This window comes from Pieris rapae, chromosome 2, assembly GCF_905147795.1.
Source record: "Pieris rapae chromosome 2, ilPieRapa1.1, whole genome shotgun sequence".
NCBI classification, from domain to species: Eukaryota; Metazoa; Arthropoda; class Insecta; order Lepidoptera; family Pieridae; genus Pieris; species Pieris rapae.
This window is the reverse complement of record NC_059510.1, coordinates 6,232,580-6,256,354: the sequence shown is the minus strand read 5'-3', so window position 1 is coordinate 6,256,354 and position 23,775 is coordinate 6,232,580. Positions and strand designations below refer to the sequence as shown.

General features: G+C 32.9%; 3 protein-coding genes across 3 annotated transcripts; 2 read left to right on the top strand and 1 right to left on the bottom strand.

Annotated features, from left to right (window-relative positions):
• Window positions 1-4,331: 4,331 nt before the first annotated feature.
• LOC123690061 (peptidyl-prolyl cis-trans isomerase-like 4) lies at window positions 4,332-5,622 on the top strand. The gene has a single exon (XM_045632677.1). It carries the CDS (start codon window positions 4,453-4,455, stop codon window positions 5,620-5,622), a length of 1,170 nt encoding a protein of 389 aa, XP_045488633.1. The 5' UTR covers window positions 4,332-4,452.
• A 4,642-nt stretch (window positions 5,623-10,264) lies between these two features.
• On the bottom strand, window positions 10,265-10,859 carry LOC110997270 (mpv17-like protein 2). Its single transcript, XM_022265338.2, has one exon. It carries the CDS (start codon window positions 10,841-10,843, stop codon window positions 10,265-10,267), a length of 579 nt encoding a protein of 192 aa, XP_022121030.2. The 5' UTR covers window positions 10,844-10,859.
• A 5,218-nt stretch (window positions 10,860-16,077) lies between these two features.
• LOC110997265 (homeobox protein Nkx-2.5-like) lies at window positions 16,078-17,362 on the top strand. The gene is made up of 2 exons (XM_022265334.2): window positions 16,078-16,595; window positions 16,817-17,362. The coding sequence occupies exons 1-2, from the start codon at window positions 16,112-16,114 to the stop codon at window positions 17,275-17,277; spliced, it is 945 nt and encodes a 314-aa protein (XP_022121026.2). The 5' UTR covers window positions 16,078-16,111; the 3' UTR covers window positions 17,278-17,362.
• Window positions 17,363-23,775: the final 6,413 nt, after the last annotated feature.

Below are 23,775 nucleotides of genomic sequence, written 5' to 3'. Positions count from 1 at the left end.
TTTACATTATTTTAAAATATTATAGACATGCCTATCATTGTGAGTAACCTAACCTAACCTACCCATTGTTACGGAATATAAGCACAAGATTACAGTTAGATTATAGTTGTAACAAGTAGTTTTCAAAAGCGCCGTGGTAATTATTCAAGAGCCATTAGGCCGCTAAAAGCCACTAATCGCCTTGTTTCCGCTACCCTCAGTAATTATCGACTGAAGCGCCCGCGCATGTTTTTTATTCTATTGACTGTTTTTATTTTTTATATCGTTTACTGAGATGCTTAAGGTCGACATATATGGTGTCGAAATGAAGGAAATAAATTGGTTTGCTCTCAATTTTTTTTTATAATTATTTTATTTTTGTACATACAAAAAGGCTTCAAAAGTATATTGACCAGGTAGTGTCATACTAGCAGAGAAACTGCTGTCTAATTAGCTTTCTTTGGAAAAACTATAATTCATAATCACTAAGATAATTCAAATAAAGAACCCCAGTGCTATAAATTTTGTTTTGTACTAGCGAACTGTGGAATTGACCCCCGGTTTCTTACCTGGGAGATACGACCTTCAATTGTTAAAAATAAGATTTTCTCCCACAAAGCCTGACAACGCACCCTACAATGGGTGTCCATGGGCTGCGATGACTGCCCTTTTTGGGCTTCCCGTAAGCTTGTTTGCTCCACTATAATATAAATAAGCTAAGACAGTTCTTAGCGGCATGTAAGCTCAGCGGCTATTAAAAAGCGCGAACAGCATTAGTTGAGCTTAAAATAGCGTTTGACAAAAAGCTCAAGTGGCGCCTCGCTTTGACACTAAAAGCTACTGAAATAGATAGCTTCCTCTTAATAGCTAAAGTGTTACTTCCTTTTGTCTATTATCACCTCATTATTTATAACATACCCGTGACTTCATTTAAAAGTTAAGATATTTAAAATCGTTTGAAAATCTAAAACATAACACACAATAAATATTTTGCTTTACAAATTAAATCAAAACTTTTTCAAATTTATTTGTGAAATGTTCATTTTGATTAGCTAAAAATATTTACATACCAATAATAAATTCATGAAGGAGATTCGAAATGTTACGAATAACTCAAAAACTACTTTTTTGATTTGAATTTTTTAACTACGATCTATCCCTGAGTTCTAAGCTTATAATTATACAACTTCTTAAAATAATTACAAAATATTAAAAAAAATAAGCCCCCGTTTGAATCCGGGACATTACTAGTTTTTAAATTAATTACTACTTCTGACTGTCATCAAGCTAATTAGGGCGACTCATTGCGTCTAATTACTGCAAAAGAAACAATTCTGTGAGAAACATAGACACGTCATCTCGCACTTCATTAGCAGTCTTTTAAACCAAAATTCAGCATTTCTAAAATAAAATTGACTTGTGTGGAATTAGACTGCGTTTACTTCAATTCAATGGCACAACACATGCTGTAATATAAAACTTTATTATAATTTAAGTTACTATTTTTAAAAACTTTACTAATAATAATAATACAGTGGTGCTATAAACCTTTATATATATAGATATATGCCTATGCCTCAGATTACATCCGTTTCATTGATCTTAATTTCATAGTGAAGTTGGTGGTCAGTTTTATGTCTGACGTGTCGTGGATTATTGGATTTGAGACATCAGAGATCTTTTACCGTAAAAGCTTGGGTTAGATATATGAAATTGATTTAAAAACACCAAAATAATATTTATTTATTCACACTGTTTAATTGTACTGTTACGAAACACGTATTCTAAATATAAAAACGTGTTCTAAATATAAAAATAATAGAATATACAACTTTAACATAGTTACCGATTTCCATGCCACCTAGAACTAACTTTACTATGTCGTTGTTAGGTGTTGCTGAGCCCGCACATCGTAAAAATTCATTCTCATCATTTATCTCCATCGCGCCAAAAGAAGTATAACTTCATGTCAATTATGTAATCAAAACCCTACTTCCGTACATGGCATATCTCGAACCAAACAATTATACGTTTCGTTTAGCCAACAAATTAAATCTTCTATTCTAATAATTAAAGCTATCATAAATCAATAGAAAAACTGGGTCTATAATTAAGACGAAGGCGGGTCCGGGGATCTGTCAAATATTTTTATTGTACCCCAAAGTTTCAAGCAATTATAGACCTTAAAATCATACAATAGTATATCATAATGGTAAGTCTTTATAATTTTTTATTATATCCCAGAAAGTTGACATGGTATAATTAAAAACAAAATTATTATGATTGCTTTGGCAAATTGCAAATTGGAGTTGGGTTTTTAATTATTAATCCTGATGTTATAATTCGGATTCCGGAATTGTTATAATAATGATTTTCGAAATGATTTTTTAGTCAACAACATTAAAAAAATATCAGTTTACAATCTAACACTATACAAACGTCCTGACGTTTGCAACTTCGCTTGGCTTTTAAATCTATAAGCCAGTTAAAGATTCATCATCACCATGCCCACTGCTGGTAGAGGACAAATGTTTATTTTATTTTATTATTAATCATTTAAATATGTTATGTGGAACATGGTGTAATATTTGCAGATTCTTACCAACATTTTGTAAAACAAAAACGATTGGCGATTAATACCTAACAGTGGCGGAAAGTTAATTACCAGTTCTTCTCTTCCGTTCTACGCCCTTGATTTGAGAACTGGCAGTAAATTGAAAATTAGAAGCACTAAGAATCTAATATTAATTTTATTGACGTTCATAAGTGTACGATCATGATTTTGAATTTGAATTAAAAAGTAACATTACTTATCACCTATCAGTCTCTCAGTGGCGCTACAACCTTTTTGCGGTCTGGGCCCCAGATTTCTATTTTATTTTGTCAATCTAATAGACAAGTAGGTGATCAGCCTGTACAGCGTCGACTTTTTGGGTTTAAGGCAAGCCAATTTCTTCACGATGTTTTCGTTCACCATTCGAGCGAACATTAAATACGCACATAGAAAGGAACTCCATTGGTGTAGAGCCGGTGATCGAACCTACGACTCGGATAAGAGATTTATATACATTTTGTATTAAAAAAACAAATTGATTAATCGAAGATAAATGCCATATCATCAGATTTGCAGCTAGCTATGCCAGGACCACTATAATAAACTCTGTCAAGAGGACTGTATATAATTAGGAAGTCATCTGTATTTACTGACTGATATAGGTTTTCTAATTGACTTATTGGTCATTCGATGAGCCCCGCCTTTGTAATCTTCATAACTTTATTTAAGGCGAAGCAATGCCAAAGTTATTTATCACTCATAAGATTATAGATGTCGCCGCCAACTAGGCGTTCAATTAACAGTCTAGCCGTTTCTTATTCATCCCTTACACAGGTTCTCGAACTTAAAAGGGATGTACTAAATATATGTTAATTTAAGCCTATTTACTTAATAAAGAAAAAAAAACTAAACTGGCTGGCTAATGCTTAGGCCATTCGTACGATACAGTCATTATTTGGCAGAAATGAAATTGAAACATAAAACAATTTAATATTTGGCTAATTAAGCTAATTAGCTGCAACTAGACACAGATCCATACATTAATGCAATTTAACGTCTTTATTGACACAAACTACTTTTTCTTGGTTTTACTGCGTTCACAATTGAGTCACGGGCTACTATAGAAGTTAGAGGCACAATACAGATTCAAGAATTTAAAAAAATATATAGTCGCTACTAATCACTTCTTAACGGTTCGGTTACGTAAGTTTATATATACTTATGTAGGTATACATCATACTTTTATGACATAAGCTTTGTAGGACAGATATTATGTTTAATATTCGCCTTAACGTCGTTAAAATTATAAATACGGGATATGGAATTACTTTTTGAAATGGCCATCTCAAATGGCTAAGCGTGATCTTTATAGTCCAAGAAAATAAATGTTCATTTCATGTACTACAAGAAATTGTTGCGTAAAATTCGAAGCCTATATGACGAATTTATTATATGATCGAAGTGCAAATGAACCTACGTAACCGCCATAACACCAATTTTAGTTAGCGTTGCTGGCTATTAAGAGGGTATATTTTTTAAAGTATTTAAGTTTGGAGGTCGTAAAAAGGAAAAACCTCATCTAGAAGACGGTTTGGCGCCAAAAAATAAAATTTTCAGACTAACACGATAAACAGATGTATCATTTTGCTTTAGATACCTTCAGGTAAATTAACCTTCAACCTAAATTATTTATCCTAGAATAGAACCTGTGACCTCCGGCTATTGGTTCTAAATATTTTCGCAAGGAACCCAAATAACAAAATTGACCATAAACAATCGAAAAACCTAAATTGACTGATATTTTTAGGTTACAACAGTTTTCGTTTTATTTTGTGATTTGTCCATTTACAATTATAGCAATAATTCAGGCCACATTATTGTACAATATAAATGAATGTGTGTACTTATAACGTGCAGTAATGGCAGTCGTAATAGAAACAAGTCTTGGTGACATTACTGTAGATCTTTACGTAGAACTTAGACCCCAAACATGTCGGAACTTCCTAAAATTATGCAAGATGAAATATTACAACTACAATCTATTCCATTCCATAAGAAGTGGGTTTATAGCCCAGACAGGTGATCCGACGGGTGAAGGATCCGGCGGACAATCCATTTGGGGTGTCCTAGAGGGTCCAGAAAAAAGATTTTTCTCTGGAGAAAAAATGCCTAAAATTCGTCATTCTGAAGTTGGCTTACTATCTATGGTGGGCACTGATGATATGATGGTAGGTTCTCAATTCTTTTTTACTTTGGCCCCTGACTTGAACTCATTAGATGGCACACATTGTGTGATTGGTGAAGTGACTGAAGGACATGAAATTTTAACTAAGTTGAATGAAGTTATATGTGATGAGACACATAGACCTTACCGTGATGTGCGTATAACTCATACAGTTATCTTGGAAGATCCATTTGTTGACCCTCCTGGCTTCAGAGCTCCATCTAGATCACCATCACCAAACCCAGAGCGGTTGAAAGGTGGACGTATCGCTCCTGATGAAGATATTGATGAAACTGAGGGTAAAACTGCAGCAGAGATACAAGAGATGATTGAGGAGAAGGAAGCTAAAGCACGAGCCACAATTCTTGAAATAGTAGGAGACTTACCAGATGCCAATATTGCCCCTCCCGAAAATGTTCTGTTTGTTTGTAAGCTCAACCCTGTCACTACAGATGATGACTTAGAAATTATATTTAGTAGATTTGGAAAAATTGTTAGCTGTGAAGTAATTCGTGATAAAAAGACTGGGAACTCTTTACAATATGCATTTATTGAATTTGATAATAAAAAATCATGTGAAGATGCTTATTTTAAAATGGACAATGTCTTGATTGATGACCGACGAATTCATGTAGACTTTTCACAGTCAGTGTCTAAAATGAGATACTTAGGTAAAGGAAGAGGAGTTCAATATTTAAATGATGATAATAGTGAAGCAGATATGGTAAAAAAAGGTAGATCTCTTAGTAGAGATCGTGAAAACAGAAGGCAGAAATTTAACCATAAAGACTATGATCGAAATGATAACCAAAGAAGTTATGTAAAAACTGATAATCACCTAATAATTCATCACATTGTTGGCTAAACGAAACGTATAATTGTTTGGTTCGAGATATGCCATGTACGGAAGTAGGGTTTTGATTACATAATTGACATGAAGTTATACTTCTTTTGGCGCGATGGAGATAAATGATGAGAATGAATTTTTACGATGTGCGGGCTCAGCAACACCTAACAACGACATAGTAAAGTTAGTTCTAGGTGGCATGGAAATCGGTAACTATGTTAAAGTTGTATATTCTATTATTTTTATATTTAGAACACGTTTTTATATTTAGAATACGTGTTTCGTAACAGTACAATTAAACAGTGTGAATAAATAAATATTATTTTGGTGTTTTTAAATCAATTTCATATATCTAACCCAAGCTTTTACGGTAAAAGATCTCTGATGTCTCAAATCCAATAATCCACGACACGTCAGACATAAAACTGACCACCAACTTCACTATGAAATTAAGATCAATGAAACGGATGTAATCTGAGGCATAGGCATATATCTATATATATAAAGGTTTATAGCACCACTGTATTATTATTATTAGTAAAGTTTTTAAAAATAGTAACTTAAATTATAATAAAGTTTTATATTACAGCATGTGTTGTGCCATTGAATTGAAGTAAACGCAGTCTAATTCCACACAAGTCAATTTTATTTTAGAAATGCTGAATTTTGGTTTAAAAGACTGCTAATGAAGTGCGAGATGACGTGTCTATGTTTCTCACAGAATTGTTTCTTTTGCAGTAATTAGACGCAATGAGTCGCCCTAATTAGCTTGATGACAGTCAGAAGTAGTAATTAATTTAAAAACTAGTAATGTCCCGGATTCAAACGGGGGCTTATTTTTTTTAATATTTTGTAATTATTTTAAGAAGTTGTATAATTATAAGCTTAGAACTCAGGGATAGATCGTAGTTAAAAAATTCAAATCAAAAAAGTAGTTTTTGAGTTATTCGTAACATTTCGAATCTCCTTCATGAAAGCAAAATATTTATTGTGTGTTATGTTTTAGATTTTCAAACGATTTTAAATATCTTAACTTTTAAATGAAGTCACGGGTATGTTATAAATAATGAGGTGATAATAGACAAAAGGAAGTAACACTTTAGCTATTAAGAGGAAGCTATCTATTTCAGTAGCTTTTAGTGTCAAAGCGAGGCGCCACTTGAGCTTTTTGTCAAACGCTATTTTAAGCTCAACTAATGCTGTTCGCGCTTTTTAATAGCCGCTGAGCTTACATGCCGCTAAGAACTGTCTTAGCTTATTTATATTATAGTGGAGCAAACAAGCTTACGGGAAGCCCAAAAAGGGCAGTCATCGCAGCCCATGGACACCCATTGTAGGGTGCGTTGTCAGGCTTTGTGGGAGAAAATCTTATTTTTAACAATTGAAGGTCGTATCTCCCAGGTAAGAAACCGGGGGTCAATTCCACAGTTCGCTAGTACAAAACAAAATTTATAGCACTGGGGTTCTTTATTTGAATTATCTAAACGTTTTGATAACTGTTATATGTCACCAGACACATGCAGATTGACTGACTAACCCCTAGCTGCCCCTGTTTCGCAATATTATGCGTTAGGGTTAGGGTTGCCTGGAAGACACCGCTTGTTAGCGATAAGGCCGCCCGTTGCATCCCTTGTAATTTTTATGTATTGTGTTATTTGTGTTTCTTTGCAACGATGTGTGAATAAATATATGTTTCTTTCCTTCATATCAACATATAGATTCTAAATTATACAACATTTTGTTTACCCCTTACCCCTTAGTCTATGGGGTAGCATAGCATATAATGTCTGGGAAAAAAAAACAAAATTTAGTTAATTACTGTTATATAAAACTAAATTTCTTAATTTTCTTCATAAAAGCTTTCTCAAAGTTCAAGGGATCATAAAAAGAATACTGGAATTAGTCCAGCCATCTTCGAGTTTTGCGATTAGTAAGATCTTTTGAGATTCATTTTTACTGTGGCCATTCAAAGTTGGTTTTCTTTGTGACATGCATTACACAGTGAGAAGACCGCATTTCAAAAGACCAATAAATTTTCTTATAATCGCAAATAGTCAATTCAAAATTATTTTTATAGACTTTAAATAGGCTGTAATAAAAAATCATCTTCTCACACAACCTACATCTATATCCAAAATTCTGGGAAACGCAAAAAAATGCCACTGATTTTTTACACTAATTATAAAATGTCAGAATTAAATCAATTACTATAGGATCGAAAGAAATTCGGCTTTCCTTTTGTTGTCCACATGCTCAACAATAAATAATGTCACACAGCAGGTGAGGATAGGTCCCCAAAGTTTTTTGTGACAAAAACTTAACTTTATGTCTTGTGATTTGGTTATCTTTTAACAAAATAAGTTTTGGTAGAGTGGCGTAAAATAGTTGTATTGGGTAATTCTATTGAGTTGTTAACAAAATGCGTTGATTTAATAATAACTTTATTTAGGCTGTTAGAAAAGCTTGGTAAATTTCAGACTAATTGGAATGTTAAGTAATTATTAATGCATCCAATACTAGTATACATGGACCTTTGTCAGTCGTGGCTTCAGATGGTGGAAAAACAGATATTGTTATGTACCCACTACTAATCAAGTATTGTGTGATTCACTGATTTATCACCAATATTAAAAATAATTTTTGAGTCTGACCAAGAAATTTCTGACCATACCTTATAGATGTCAAATAAAACGATTAGAATACTTTAAAGTTAATAGTTTCTTACGCGTTTGTAACGCCTCTATTTTATCTATTTATTTTAAGTAGTATTGTGACTATACTGTACTATATTAACAGCTCCATAGATATACCAACTAAGGGTCAAGTTTACGCATTTTTTAGCAAGTTTTTTATGCTGGTGCGACGCAAGATCATTAAAAGAGACCCGTTTCGGCGCTTTTGTGGGGCAAACGTATAAATTCGGACGGTAGCGGCCGACATATTATCGGACTAATTAATCGGTTTGTTTTTCACAAGCGTAATTTAAAGACAATGTTGATATCTTTATAATACTAAATGTTAGTGGAGGTTTTAGAAGCGTTACCACAGATAATGGGGTCTATAAAAACAAAATTTATGAATATAATAATGAAATTCTCGAATTTGAAAATTGAACTCGAAGGTCAAGTGAGTTCTATACTAAAAATATGTATTTTACAGAATAATAGGGAAAACAGTCGTCCCCGATTTTAAGTAATAACACGGACAGATACCTACACAAAAGGCGTTGTTGGTCTTTTAAGAATAGGTAGGTACGCTGTTTTCATGACTTATTATTTTCATTTATAGCCCTCTATATATAAGAAATACGTCCATTTTCCAGTTTACAACTTGCGTCATTTATTGTTACATGATTAAAAGTTTTCAGATAATTTCGCCTTGCCAAAGCAAACACACCTTTCCTCCTTCATTAGCATTTGTTTTCTTGGACTATAAAGATCACGCTTAGCCGTTTAAGATGGCCATTTCAAATAGTACGTTCTCGAGAAACAAGTAGGTAATCGAAAAATACCAAAACCGGAAATATATCTTTGAAAGCGCGAAAGAAACATTCTAAATAATGATGTATAAGCCCTGAAATAATTATTACTTCTTTATAGTGAATAATATTTGCGACATCTAATGTGAGTGATTCCCAAAAGCTGCCATTAAAAATATTTAGTTACAATAATTAAAACTTAATAACAAATTGATAAAAATAAAAAATCTGTCTAAAGTTTTTGTAGATAATATAAACAACTAAAAAACCACCCAGAAGCCTTCTAAAACCCTTTTCATTCATAAATCATAAAAAAAGCTCGAAACATATTATTCCCGCGTTGACAATGCATGATTAATATACCAATAAAACCTACGCCATAAGAATTCATTTTTGTTATTAATTCTTTGAATTTCTTCAAGAATTCCAACGATTATAGACCCTTTAACATTCTTTTATATCATTTAGTTCTCCTACCCGAGTTTATAAAGCGCTCATGCGTAACGACGTACCTATTTTGAGTAAATTAGATATAGTTAACTAGTAAAACTATTCAGGGTGTGTAAGGTTATAGGTATATATATTATATGAGGTTATACACGAAACGTACGATAGATTTGGTATATTTTTATATTACATCATAAAAAATATATACTAAATATAACGACGTGTTTGACATACCTACGTAACCTATTTTAAATTGAATTTTATTTTTGGTACTACTTGATACTACTTTGGTAATACACAAAAATTCTCCAAGACAGGAAATTCACCATGCATGCTCTTCGGTTACGGGTAATTTTAACTTATTCCTTCTCTAATACCTCCTGCAATTGGTGCAGGTCAAGGTCCACAAGAATGCCTTGCCAACCCAGCTTCACTATCCCCGGTTGCCTTATATATGCTTCTCGTAAATTAAATAATTAATTAAATATAAATTTTAAAACCATTTACCATGTTTCATGCCACTGTGCAGACGAATTTGGTTACCTACTGGTAATTATACAGTATAGCAGTTAATTGGAAATATTCATCGAGCTTCTAGAAATTTGAAAATTCAATTATTTCTAATGGTGGAATCAACAAATTTATCAAAATATACCTGTATTTCCGATTTAAGTTCAATCTGAAAGGAATTAATAACCATATTGAAACAATATATATTTGATTAAGTTTTAATAATCATGATATCTCATCTGTACTTATCTCCAGATTTTGCTTCTTTGCCTTCATGTGAGCCAAGTATATCGTCCACACAAAGCTGGCCGCGCTTACGAACACGATACGATTCTTCTCTGATATAAAATAAAAGTTTAAAGTCTGCGCCGTGGGCCAGAAAACAACACCGATCTTATAAGTGGGCCAAAACTTCTCCCTAACCTCATTCATGCAAGCTTTAATCGGCTTCTTTTCTAGCAAACTCATCCCGAAAAAGAAATACGCCATAGCAAGCGGCGAGTATGACACTTGCTCTATTAATGCTCTTTTAATCGCTGTGTACAACGATTTCCGTTTAAAGAACCTACTGGAGAATTTCAGCCAGCCATAGAAGACGGGTGCCATGAAAAATGTACCGAAAAAGCCGAAGCGCGCGGCTCGGTTCCAATCCGCGTTTTGTATTGGTGTACCATTTGCGAGGTATTCCTGAGTGATGCTGCAGGTTGGCCATATGACAGCATATGACACCATGCCGCGCACTAACGGATATTGGACGGGGAGTCTGAGGATTTTCGTTATTATTCCTCTCGTTTTTCTGATCATGCGACGGAGCTGTGTATATAAGTTTGGCATTTGAAATGACAGTGGCCGACCATAGATTATCGTAACCAATGTAGTAGGTTTGGACTTTATGCAAAATATTATTTACAGAGAAGATACTAAACTCAATAGTAGGTTACATTATATGTTGTGTTTTTATTAAATAATTTTTATTGTCTTTAATTACCTCAAAATTGACTAATCATGCGCTACGGCCGCACGCGCGTTATTTTTCGCAAGTCATCATGGTTATCGCAAAGAGAATCGCCGAATTGACTAACTCGAGTGAAATAATCGAATGATATAATTCGATTGTTCTAATCGTTTGTCTCGATGGGTGGTCAGATCTGATAAAATTAAGATTACCTACCTACTTAGCTAATTTGTGATGTAGGTACAAATCTTGAAAACAACTACATCCATAGGTACTTATTATACTGTTTGGAGATGATAACTTGAATGTTAATATACCTATCAGAACATTTAATTATAATAGTTTTGGATATATATAATAGAAAGAGAAAAATACTATTGAACTGAACAAATAAAGATGATGTAAGTTCATAAATTCACTATCTAATTAAATTTAATCTCTTAATTTATTACATTTGTACTTAAATTTTTTGTCAACTGGATTTTTAATTAATTTATTTATACATTGTACGTCAGAGTGATTTTTAGTAACGAATTACAGACTCGGAACAATAAAACACATTATTCTTTGTATTTGATTTCACTGGCAGTTTATATTCTATAGACTAACAATGATGAACTGTTGTCGGTTTGATGTTGCTCAAGAAGGGCAAAAGCATCTTCGACACTTTACTCCTACGCCCGAACAGTTTGGATTTCGAAGCGAACACTCCACCCTCCAGCTGTCGTAAGTACTGCACGACATCACCGCCGCTCTTAACAAGAATGTGGCGACTGCAGTATTTCTCGACATGGAGAAAGCTTTTGATCGGGTCTGACACGCGGGACTGGTGCACGGGCTCTTTGCCTCCGACATCCCGCAGCGCGTGGTGGCAATCATTCGCTCCTTCCTACTCGACCGGCGGTTCCACGTCTCCGTCAAGACTGCCGACTGATCACGGTGTCCCTAATGGCAGCTGCTTATCACCGAGCAATTCAATCTATACCAATGACGTTCCAGTAGTAGCGGGGTGTGCGGTGTCACTGTTTGCGAACGACACATCCTACCTAGCCTACATCGCAACGTCATTCAAAGCTCGCTACGCAAGCGTCAAGCTGCAGAGATCGCTGGACGCCCTTCCCGCTTGGCTGGCAGAGCGACGCTTGACCGCAAATGCTGCTAATACTCAGGCCATAGTCTTTGGCTGGCGACAGCTCCCACCATCTCTCCAGCTACAAGGGGTTGAGGTTTAGTGGCCCCCAAAGTGACCTAGGCGTCACACTGGACCGAGGCCTCACAATGCGTCATCACACCGCTGCAGCCACGGACAGACATTTTGACATCTTATTAATATTGAGAAACGCGCCATCTACCAAATTCTTTACACAATGAAATACAGGTCATAGTTAAAATTTCATAGTACATGATAGTTACGTTGTAGTCCGCTAGATGTCACTTTATCTCGTAAAAGAATTAATATTTAATTCTTAATACTTCGTGTTATATACATGAGGTTGATATATTTAAAAATTATATATTGCTAAGAAATTTTTATATATTTTAATCAAATTGATTACATATTTTTTTAAATACAATTTTATTTTCTACATGTTTTACTACTTGTCAATAGGTGGCCTTAAACACAACATGCGTTAATAAAATATAGTAACTACAGCTATTGTTCAAATGATGGCGCTAGTTTATTTTAAAATGATATATTTGAAGTAAAATTCCTATTGTTTAAAAATATAACTGAAATTTAAAAAAATCTAATGGAAACTAAGAAGTCATTGGGTAAATAAAATGGAATCTGTTGAACCAGAGAAACCGGCGAGCCCTCAGGTATTTAATTCAAACTTTTTTTAGCATAATATGAACGACAAAACACTTGAAGCAACCAAAAAATTAACGAGACCATAAAAATCCTATTTTATTACAACTTTGACATGTCCTCTTTAATACAAATCTAAAACACTTCAAACTTTGACAAGAATTACATTTTACGGCGTGCTAAATACCTTTATAAAGTATTTTACCAAAATTATAAGTTAAAAATACACTTGACTGAGTAAGTCACGCAAGAAACATATTTTACACAGTCTAATTTTTAAATTGGTTTATTTTCTTTAGATTTAACTACTCCTAAATACATAGGCTCAAATTGTTTAATATATCTACGATCAGATTCTAACGTAACGTCATAAGTATATTTGTTTCATTGAATTGATTCTTATTAATATTTTTGCGATCTCCAAACGTAAACTGTAATGAAAGGATCAATATAAGAAGTGTCGAAAAAACTGACCTGAATGGTCATGCTAAGACAAAGAAAACTAAGAACAGGTCATATGACAAACGGAAGCTATTTTATTGCTGCTTTTTGTGATACGAGAGTTGTCCTTAATTTTATGGGTTTTTGGAATTAACGAGATTTTAAGTTCGCAATTTTATGGTCAGCGCGTGTGCTGATCATTATATTATCATATTTGATAATGGAAGTACAGTTTTTTGGCAATTTTTAAGAAATATACAGAGGCCAGGCGTAGCGCGAACTACGGCTTCCGTATATAATAAATTATTAAAAACTAGCTGACCCGGCTCACTTCGTTCCACCTAACAGTCTAAAAATATCGTGTGAACTTTTTTGCAAATACTGAAAGGTTTTATTGCTTGCCATTGGGAAAGAAGAATGGCAGTTTTACACATTAGGCCTCTTCTCTGAAGAGCCACTATTGCGATACTGCATATTTAAGCACTTTCTGATATAGAAAAAAAATTGATGAGGTATCAGGTAACACATGTCTTCGTTCAAGATCAGAGCCTGGTTATGCATCTCCTTATTCACCTAAGAAACTGAATTTCTTATATAAAATGATGCGTAGTTTTGTCAACAGATGACACCACTTGCTGTTTGCATTTGTAACGTAATTAACGTTTCAAATTCATTGTAATTCGATAATTTATCCGATATTTTATTACTTATTCGGAGCGGAGAAGAATCCACCAAAAAAGAGATAAGTAACATCGGTCCAGGCGATCTTGAGTTATAAGTGGTGTAGCTAATACACCTTTGTTTTATATATTTATTATTTATTTATTTGGAAACAAAACAGATACGTCTTAACAATATGTAAAAAGTTAAAAATAAAACATAAAATAAACACATTGCATGTATCCACAATAGGTTTCACTAATAGATAATCTAGATTTAGATAATAATTTAGATTGTCATACCAAAGTCCTATCGCAAAGCGTCGAAACGAATGTTAAGGCTGGTGATTCAGAAACAAGACTATATCAAAATCCAATACATTTTTGATGTAAGTACTTACGTCAGAACGAAGCCGAGAGTAACAACACGGCGGTGAGATTTTTCTTTCTCTTATCCTAAGATAGGGAAGAGTTCTTGTCTAGGCATTATTCTTTAACTATATTGCCTCGATGTTATCCTATATAAAACGAGGCACTCCCGTATCTAAACAGAGATTTACTTAATAATATTAAGATTCCGAAGCGTCTATTAATATGTTTCCCTACTTCTGCTGAAATATATATTGTTATTTTTAAAATTAGGTTTTAGGGTATATTTATTACTAAATTTACAATTAAATAAAGCATTACAATAATACGGTTTTATTAAAAACTTAATTTCGGCTTAATATGATATTTTTACTTAGCCTACCTTTTAAGTTCAATATATTACCGCATAGACATACAATATAGTTCGCTTTTCCGAAATAAAAACTTTATACTTCAAATAATAAATAAATATTTACATCATAGTTATAAGGAACAATATCTACATAATATGATTGAAATGAACACCAAATAATTTCTCTTAATATTAGTGTAGAAGAATTTATTTATTTGATTATAAATTGTAAGAGGCCGTTGACGTCTTGTTTATAATATGTCGACACGTCATAATTTAAAGTAAATTGAGCGTTCCTGCCACCTTCGAAGAAACAAAATATGTGTTTCATACTTAAATTATATACACGATGTTTCGTTATGAATGTTGTATACGAAATTATTAAAAATTCCTACATAGAGGTTCACTAAAAAGATGCTAGAAATGTTAGAAAAAACAATATTGCCGTCCTTGGCTTAATTTTTTTTAATTATATTATATTCTTTAATAATAATATCTCTATCTTTCTCCTATCGGTATGTCTGAGTGCCGTGTTCTGCAAGAAAACATCTGAAGCGGACTATCTACATGCTACATATAATACTATCTACATACATACTACATATAACTATATTTATGCTTTCACCGGTTTCTGTCCAGCGCCCCTTTCACAGTATACCTGCAGTAGTAGGTAGGCAGTGTAGTTTGGAGAACGATGAGTCTTGTCTTGGTTCATCTGGCCACGAGATCTTTTGCATTTTGTGATACCAAACAGTTTCTCCAAACAAGTTCTCATTGCCTCTGCGAAATAAGTAATAAATAATAATTACTGACATAAACAGTAATACATAGATATGTCTTAACATGTAAACTGTTATTGTCTTTAACTTAATAGATAATTACCCCACCATCACACTGCAAATTGTACAATTCTTATCACGCTGGCATTTAGGTTTTTAATTCTTCATAGTATTTATGTTGGATTTTATATTAATTGTCATTTTAAAGTTAAGAAAGTATAAGTAATATGAAGATAAAATTGATATATCCTTAATAGGTATCTAACAAAGGACATATTAAAGGTATAAAGCGATCGTTCTAACTCGCGCTCCCATGATTAAAGTTCAATCACATTTTTGATACCTATAACAACAAAACAATTCTTCAACAAAACAAAACCGTTAGCAAACTCTAATAATAAATATTAAACGCATTATAAATGGAAACAATTACTTATGAACAATATCCTGGCATATCAATAATAAATGAGAAATAAACTTCACACGCAAATGATATCATCAATTTATTTACAACTTCACTGAAAATGAAAATCTCTAAAGACAGGGATAGAGATATCATTCGCGTTGCGTTGGAAAGAGATAGATAACCGCCCCAAGCTCCGCCCACAACACAGCAGGCGTCAAGGATTGGCTTCGATTTAAATCTCGACAACCATCAGTCTGCTTCTACATGTGCTTAAAACCACAAGTGATATGAAAGTGTCAAAATGAATTACGAACAACACAACGAAATTTCCACCTCAGACAAACATTATGAGTGCAAACCCGATTTCTTCTACCCTGAAGAGAAGAAAGATGCCCAAATGTATTCTTTATCCACACCATTTTCAGTCAAAGACATTTTGAACATTAACCAGACTTATTATGAACGGAATGACGTTTGGAAGCCCGAACGAAGCCAGGATTATGAGAGACTGTACCATCAAAGCAGTTATTGTTCGGAGTACTTCAATCAAGTGTATCCAATGCACAACGAGTACTGGAACGGAGAATATGAAAACAAAGAGGGTTATTACAATTATAATTCGTATTGTCAGAATTTGTACCATCATGAACAGTACCAGGAGATGCCACAGATGCCTAAATTGGATGTCGATTTGTCTGAACCACCCGGCCTCGCAGACGTATCAGTACCACAACCTCATTTACCAATCGATAATAAATTTACTTCTATGGCCAGGAAAACAATGAGTAAGTGCCTATATACTCGCACTATCTATAAAAAATGATTTTATTAAATTATAAAGTTTATTGAAAAAAATAGTAATATAAATTATGATTGACTAAATAACGTTAGAATTTTTTGCCTTTTAAATTAAAAAAAAAATATTAAGGTGTTAGGACAATACATAATTAATGATTTAACCATGGCAATTGAAGCATTATATACTAAACTAATATTTTTTTAACAGAAATACCAACGACCACGACAAAGCCAGAAAAAACGAAAGACAAAAGCACAAAACGGAAACCCAGAATACTCTTCTCACAAAGCCAAGTACACGATTTAGAAGTTCGATTCAAAACCCAAAGATACTTAACAGCGCCTGAACGTGAACAATTAGCTAAGAAACTGAACTTAACACCAACGCAGGTGAAAATATGGTTCCAGAACAGAAGATACAAAAGTAAAAGGATTAAATCCCCGGAAGTCTCGACATCAACAGATGCAAAACCGAAAACATTGAGAAAATTATACAAACCTGAGACTCAAAACTACGTTCAGAATCAGGACGATATCAATTCCACCTTATACTTCGAAGATACCTATGACAACGAGAAGTTCTACAATAGAATAGATGAATCCAATTTTTATACGGATGCCAAAGATGTGGAGATGAAGAAATATTTTCCTAATAATTATGTTTGTTAACTGACTGAACCAAAGTATTATTTTGTTACATTTTTGTTATATATTGTACGGTAGTTTTAAGTTATGTGCCATTTTGTAAATAAAATTAAAGACTGAATTGTGTATTATCCTATTAATTAAAACCCCTTAGATTCTCTATAGGTCTAAATAAAAGTTCCGCTGAAGCGATTTGAACAATTTAATTTAGACAATACAAATTTATAAATGACAATGTATGTATCAACTGATACATAACTGTTGGTTATCTTTATTTGTTTGGATTGTGAGTTTTAGAAGATTTTGAAAAAAGCTTAAGACACGTCTAATTGTATCTTAATTATTACTTAGATTTTCATTAAAATAAGCAAATTTTACAAATTTGGTTGATTGATTGACAAATTATATGTTTATTAATATGGATACATTATTAATAAAGATATAATTTAAATCGTATAGCTTTTCATTTAAAATTAATAAACATTTACATTTCATAAGTAGGTAACATCAGTAATAGAATATGTGGATAGTAAATTCCTTTATGAAATAAAAATTACTTACTTTAAAAAAAACTTTCCCTTTTACAAAAAATAAATTGGTTTTAATTAAGCATTGTTTTGCCTCTGTTTATCAAAACATAAGAAGTATTAAAAATAAATAAACAAATTAATAATTTCATTTGAAAAGTATATTATGTATAACACATCAATTAAAACAAATAAATGTATGTATATTCCCCAGATCAAATTAAAACAAGTGATTATGGATACTTTGACACATAAAATATTAATTTATTTGCAATTTGAATCATAATTTTTATATATTTTTAATGAATTAACCTATTTCAATAAAGTTCCAAATTCTAACGTCAGTTTTAGGCTGTACCTACGTGTACCAGCAATATGCTAAACATAAAACCCAGGAGCCGGCTGAGTATGGTAAGCGCAAATTTTGCAAGACGGCTGCAATTCAAGTTCAAACAATATCATAACAAACAATTCAAGTATTTTTTAACGATTTTATCAAAAGAAAATTGAGAATGCATAAAAGTTTCATAAAAACCATATCATTTCATAGGCGAAACAAACATTGCGGGGGTAGCAGTATATAATATATTGAATATTTATAACGATTACAGAATAATGCATATATTAATATATACATTATGTGTATTTGTGATGAATTACTTTAGTGCTACATCAGTGTCGCCTTGTCAACATTTTGCATTACGGAGGAAAATTTGCATAGGCTCTCATGTAGACTTTTTATCAGCATCTAACGACTCTTGACAACTTTTTCACTGGACTGCATCAAACTACATAAAGAAGTAAGTACACTGTAAATTAGACTATTTAATATTAATATTTATAAATAGGTCTATTGCTTAACAACCTGTAAAAACTGCCGCCTATTAAGTCGACAAAAAAAACTTTAACCAAAGATATTTTTCAGTTCAATTTGTAGAGATCTTTTTTATCTGAATTGCTACCATACCGCATAGTTCTAGGGTTGAGCAAGATAAACGGGCGGCTAAAAAATAGTTAATATTTTCATAGGTACTTAATATTAAATTATATTACTTATCGGAAGGTAGAAATAATATTATTTTTTTTAATTATTTTACTTTGTTACTTTTATAGATACAAAGTATAAAGAATGCAATGGGCGGCCGTTTCTCTAACCAGCCAGTAAGGAAAAAAACTAAAAAAAGAAATACGATTTAAAAGTATTTTAATAGTGCATAACCAAATCTTATAACAAATTATAGCAGATAAATAATACAAAAAAATATAATAAACTAAAAAGCTAATCCCACTGATTCATGAATTCCGAAGCAATTAAAAAACAGAAATACTAGAATTACAAAAGTCACAATTGAGTAGGATAGGATATTGTTACAAAAAATTTATATAGAAATATTTTAAAATTTATTATATCGTTTGACTTGACTGATTTGACTTCATTACTTTTTAGTTTTTGTAAGTTTTTCTTGTCTTTCTGTAAATACTAGATTTAAGTAGTTTTAACTATCATGCCAATTAATTTTTTTACACAAAATTTGCAAATATGCCGTTTCAAAACAGGATTAAAACCGCGTTAGAAACGCTAGTCTGCGCAAACACACCCTCTGATTTTCCCCCATATATGGGCGCCGGCGCCATTCGATAAGATATTCATCCGAACACGTGTCTTGTATTGGCTTTGGGAACAAGACCTGTCTATGGGAATTCGAAGCACCTGTTGTTAAAATCAATAGAGTACGTGCCGCCCATTTCAAAGAACATCAAAATATTTTTTAATGAAAACCAATAAACATTTTATGCTTGTAAAAATTAAGAATGATTAGGGTTGTGGTTGGATCTTTTTAAACACAGATTCTGCGAAAATCTATAAAAATGTTATTTTCACGAAAAATCATACATTATAGAGATGTTTTGCTAGAGAAAAGTATAAGAGTCTGTGACAGGTCTCTTAAAGAAGATAGCGTATAACCCTATATCACAGGCGTAACCACGTTTTATAACGAGAAGGAGGCGGAGTAACTAGGTTCCGTTATTTATTTACTAAACAAATGGTAACCATGGTAACAAATCACTCCTTCATTTCTCGACCACCTGAGTGACGCTTGCGAGCTTCCTGGGTTAAAATAAATCAGTGGCACTACAACTTTTTTAGGTCTAATCCACAGATTTCTGTATCTGTTTCATAATCATTTGTCAATCTAATAGACAATTAATAGTTTGCCCCCTGTTCTATAAAAAAAAAGTAGGTGATCAGCCTCCTGTGCCTGACACTCCTTTGACTTTTTGGGTATAAGGCAAGCCAGTTTTCTTATGATGCTTTCCTTTACCGTTGGAGCGAATGTTAATTGCGCATATATAAATAAAGACCAGTGCATAGCCAGGGATGGAACTTACGACCTTAGGGATGAGAGTAGCACACTGTAGCCACTAGGCCAACACTGCTCTTTATATCGTACAGAAACATTATAATGGTAGCAAAATCTCTGCTTGGGCTGAACGAATGTTAAGTGCTTCAAAAATCTTTGAGCATCTCATTTACGACATTGGTGCACAGCCGAAGAACAAACCTCAGTCTGTCAAGATACTTAACACAGCAAGTATCCTTCACAGACCGGGCCATACGCTTTTACAAATAGCTAGGGAATATTGCGTCCAGTACTTGCAGGTCACCATCCCGTCTTTTGAACGCATGGACCCCTGCTTCCCAGCTTGGGCAATTTTTAGGTGGCGAGAATTTAGTGGCCGCATCTACGCCAACATCGCCTCCAAGGTTAAGGGATATTAAAATGCCGTAAAAGCCTATTTTTTGACAAGCGGATGAAACGATGAAATTTACAGTGGTCCAATCTACATATTATTCAAAAATCTGGCACCGAATTTTACTTGTGATTTTAGTATATATATGATTTCTTTATGGACGTTTATTGTTTGCATTAACGATAAAAAAGTGAATTTAATCTATGAGTCTTAAAATCACTTTTTTTTAGAAATTTTTCTTAGAAAGTATTTTACTATGATTCAATAAAAATATGTTAATGAATTTTAAATTTCGAATTCGTGTTTATGTCGTAATACTGTGAATATGTACATATAACATAGATCGGATTGTAATGATGTATGCGCGCACGTGGATGTATCATGTATTAATATTGGTCGGGCTTTTAAGGTTATCGCATGGGGAAGGTGATCTGGCCCGATAGACCGACACACACACGACGTACAGTCAGAGGCAAAAATTATTCTGGAATTCCTAAGTGAAACATACACGCACGTTCCATTCAATGGACCGTCTTCAGTGAATTATCGTAGATTTCTATACTTATCCTGGCATTAGTTCTTCTGTAACTCTGAGTATTACTGAGTTACGCAGTTTACTTATTTCTTTAATCCTAAAGAAATTACTGTGATGGAAAATATATGTTTTTGTTTTTATAGAAAAATAGGCTTACCTGGATTTGAACGGAACCGGTGTCAATAAACAATTATATTGCCAGGAGGCTCGTACGAGCGTTGCCGGCCTATTAAGACTAGTTAAACAGACGTAATGCCTACTCACGCTATAATTTACCAAAATATAAGCTGCGAGTTTTTAAACCATTAAACATTCATTGTACATTCTCAACGTATGTATGGAATATTGATTATTTAATTATAAAAAATTAGTTAATTTATGCCCGTAACTGTACGCCATTACTAAGCCCGGGCGTACACTGTGAGCTCGTTAGCTTTTATTTGGACGCCGGACTCCTGTTCCAGCATTATTACACAACTGGACACTTAATGTGACCTTTGCAAATATAATTAAATCTGTATTATAATAGCTTACTTGCGTTTTTATATATTATTGTTTATTATAAGTGATTGTGTTGTTAATAATGAATATAATCTATTGTATATGTGCGACAGCGCATTCGCTAGCCCTCTGATATTGATGGTGTCCATTGGCGGCTGTATTTGACATCAGATGAGCCTCTTGACCATTTTTTTTTAAATAGTTTGTTTGGTATTTATTTGCAAATACTCATCAGCTATTCTAATTAAGGCTAATTTGTTATTTCTCTTTCTCTTCCGTTTATAATTATTGGTTTTCTGGCAACAAACAACAATCAAGATTTAACACGACAAGTACTTAATAGGGCCCATTTACTGAATCTTTACATAGATTTGATTTGATAACTTAGTCAAATTGCGATGTGTGGAATCTGCAGTCAAATACACTGAATTAGTAACTCGTAATACGAAACCCGAGACCAATGAATGTAAACCTATCCTGTGTTATATCCGATTTTATTATAGTCCGATTTTACTCATAACGAGACATAGATATCTACTCTATTAAAAATTTCAACTAAGAACTATTTATTTATAGTCTTTAGCGCTCAAACTTTACTCAGTAATAATGGTTTGACAGCCCAACAAATAGATTAAAGTTGCATTGACGTTTAAGAATTCAGACCATAAACAAATATTTTGCTTCGATAGATGAAAATTACTTAGACCTAATACTTTTTTTAGTTTTTTGTTTAGTTAAGCTTTTATAACATGCCCAGTAGTGTACACGGCGTTTCTCAGCGTTATCAGTGTTCAATACATGTGCACAGTTTAATGTTCTCATTCTGTTTTACTCAATTAATTGCTGACCGATGATCTGGGTTCGATGTAAAATAAGATCATTAATATCGATTTGTTAGTCACGCATCATGCTGCTGGGAATTCGCTGGAATCCGAAGAAACTCTTAAACAACGTTGGCATGTTTTATTGGGCTTGGCTGGGAAATCATTTTTCATATATTTTTAGGTACCGGCTAGGGTAAAAACATTAAATATAAATGAATTAATTATCAGTTTTTAATGCAATCTTGAAGCATTTTAAAATAGCTATGATTATTAATAATTATAACCTTAGGTCTATTAAACACTATATAAGGAGAAGAAGTTCTATGACTGTTTTAAAACATAAGCATAGATAAATATAATATTGTCTTTGATAGAAAGCCTAGAAAACTTACTTTAAAAATTGTCAAGGAAACAGGCTAGGATTTAAATAGCATAAGTAAATAAATTATTATTAAATCACGTAATTTTTTTTAATAACTGAAAAACCTCCCAATTTTCATAAAACAGATATGCTCTGCTGAAAAAAAGAGAAGAGTTCTGGTCTAGGCATTAACTGTTTTAACTAGATATGTACTAAATCTAAAAGAAACCGCGGAGGTCCCATGTCTAAACACCCCAAAGTCAAAAGGACAAGCGATGAATCACATTTCTTCATCTAATTTACATACGTTACTCATAACAAGTAAAATTATATATTTCGTTGCATTAAAACCTCCACATAATAGACATTGACATTAAAACGAAAGGTTTTCTTAATTTTTTTATTCGAGATTAGAGTTTTTGCATATGGCGCCACAACACCGCGTGGAAGCAATAATTCAATGACCAAATTTAACGCCAAACACGTCACCCCGATATTGACCATGTTTTTGTGTCTGACATTTGAACCGTTTGATGAGGGCATCCCTATTTTATTTGCTTGGTTCGAATTTTGAATATGGCATGATGAACACAATTTAGCTATATTTTTTATGACTTTTATTTGTGGTAAGAACAAATCATTATTGTGTATGTATGAAATCCCATTTTCTCTATTTATCGCATAGATATCCGGGATGGTTTTCTTAATCTATTAAAAGTAAGTAGGTGATTAGCCCCGGATTGATAGTTGTTTATTTATTTGGGTTTTTATCTACGAAAAAATAAGTTTACACATTTAAGTAAAATTATTTTCTGTGTTCCGGGGCTTAAATGCTTTACAATATTTAAAAAAAATCTATATTTTTAGTAAGATCAGGTATCTAATTCTAACAAAAATTGCATTTGCCTTACAAAAATATTATAATTATTTAAAAATATTGAAGAGTGAATAGTTTCAATGCGAGAATTTAAAACTCGGACAGTCAGTAAAATCGATAATGCATTTAAAAATTTTGGAAAT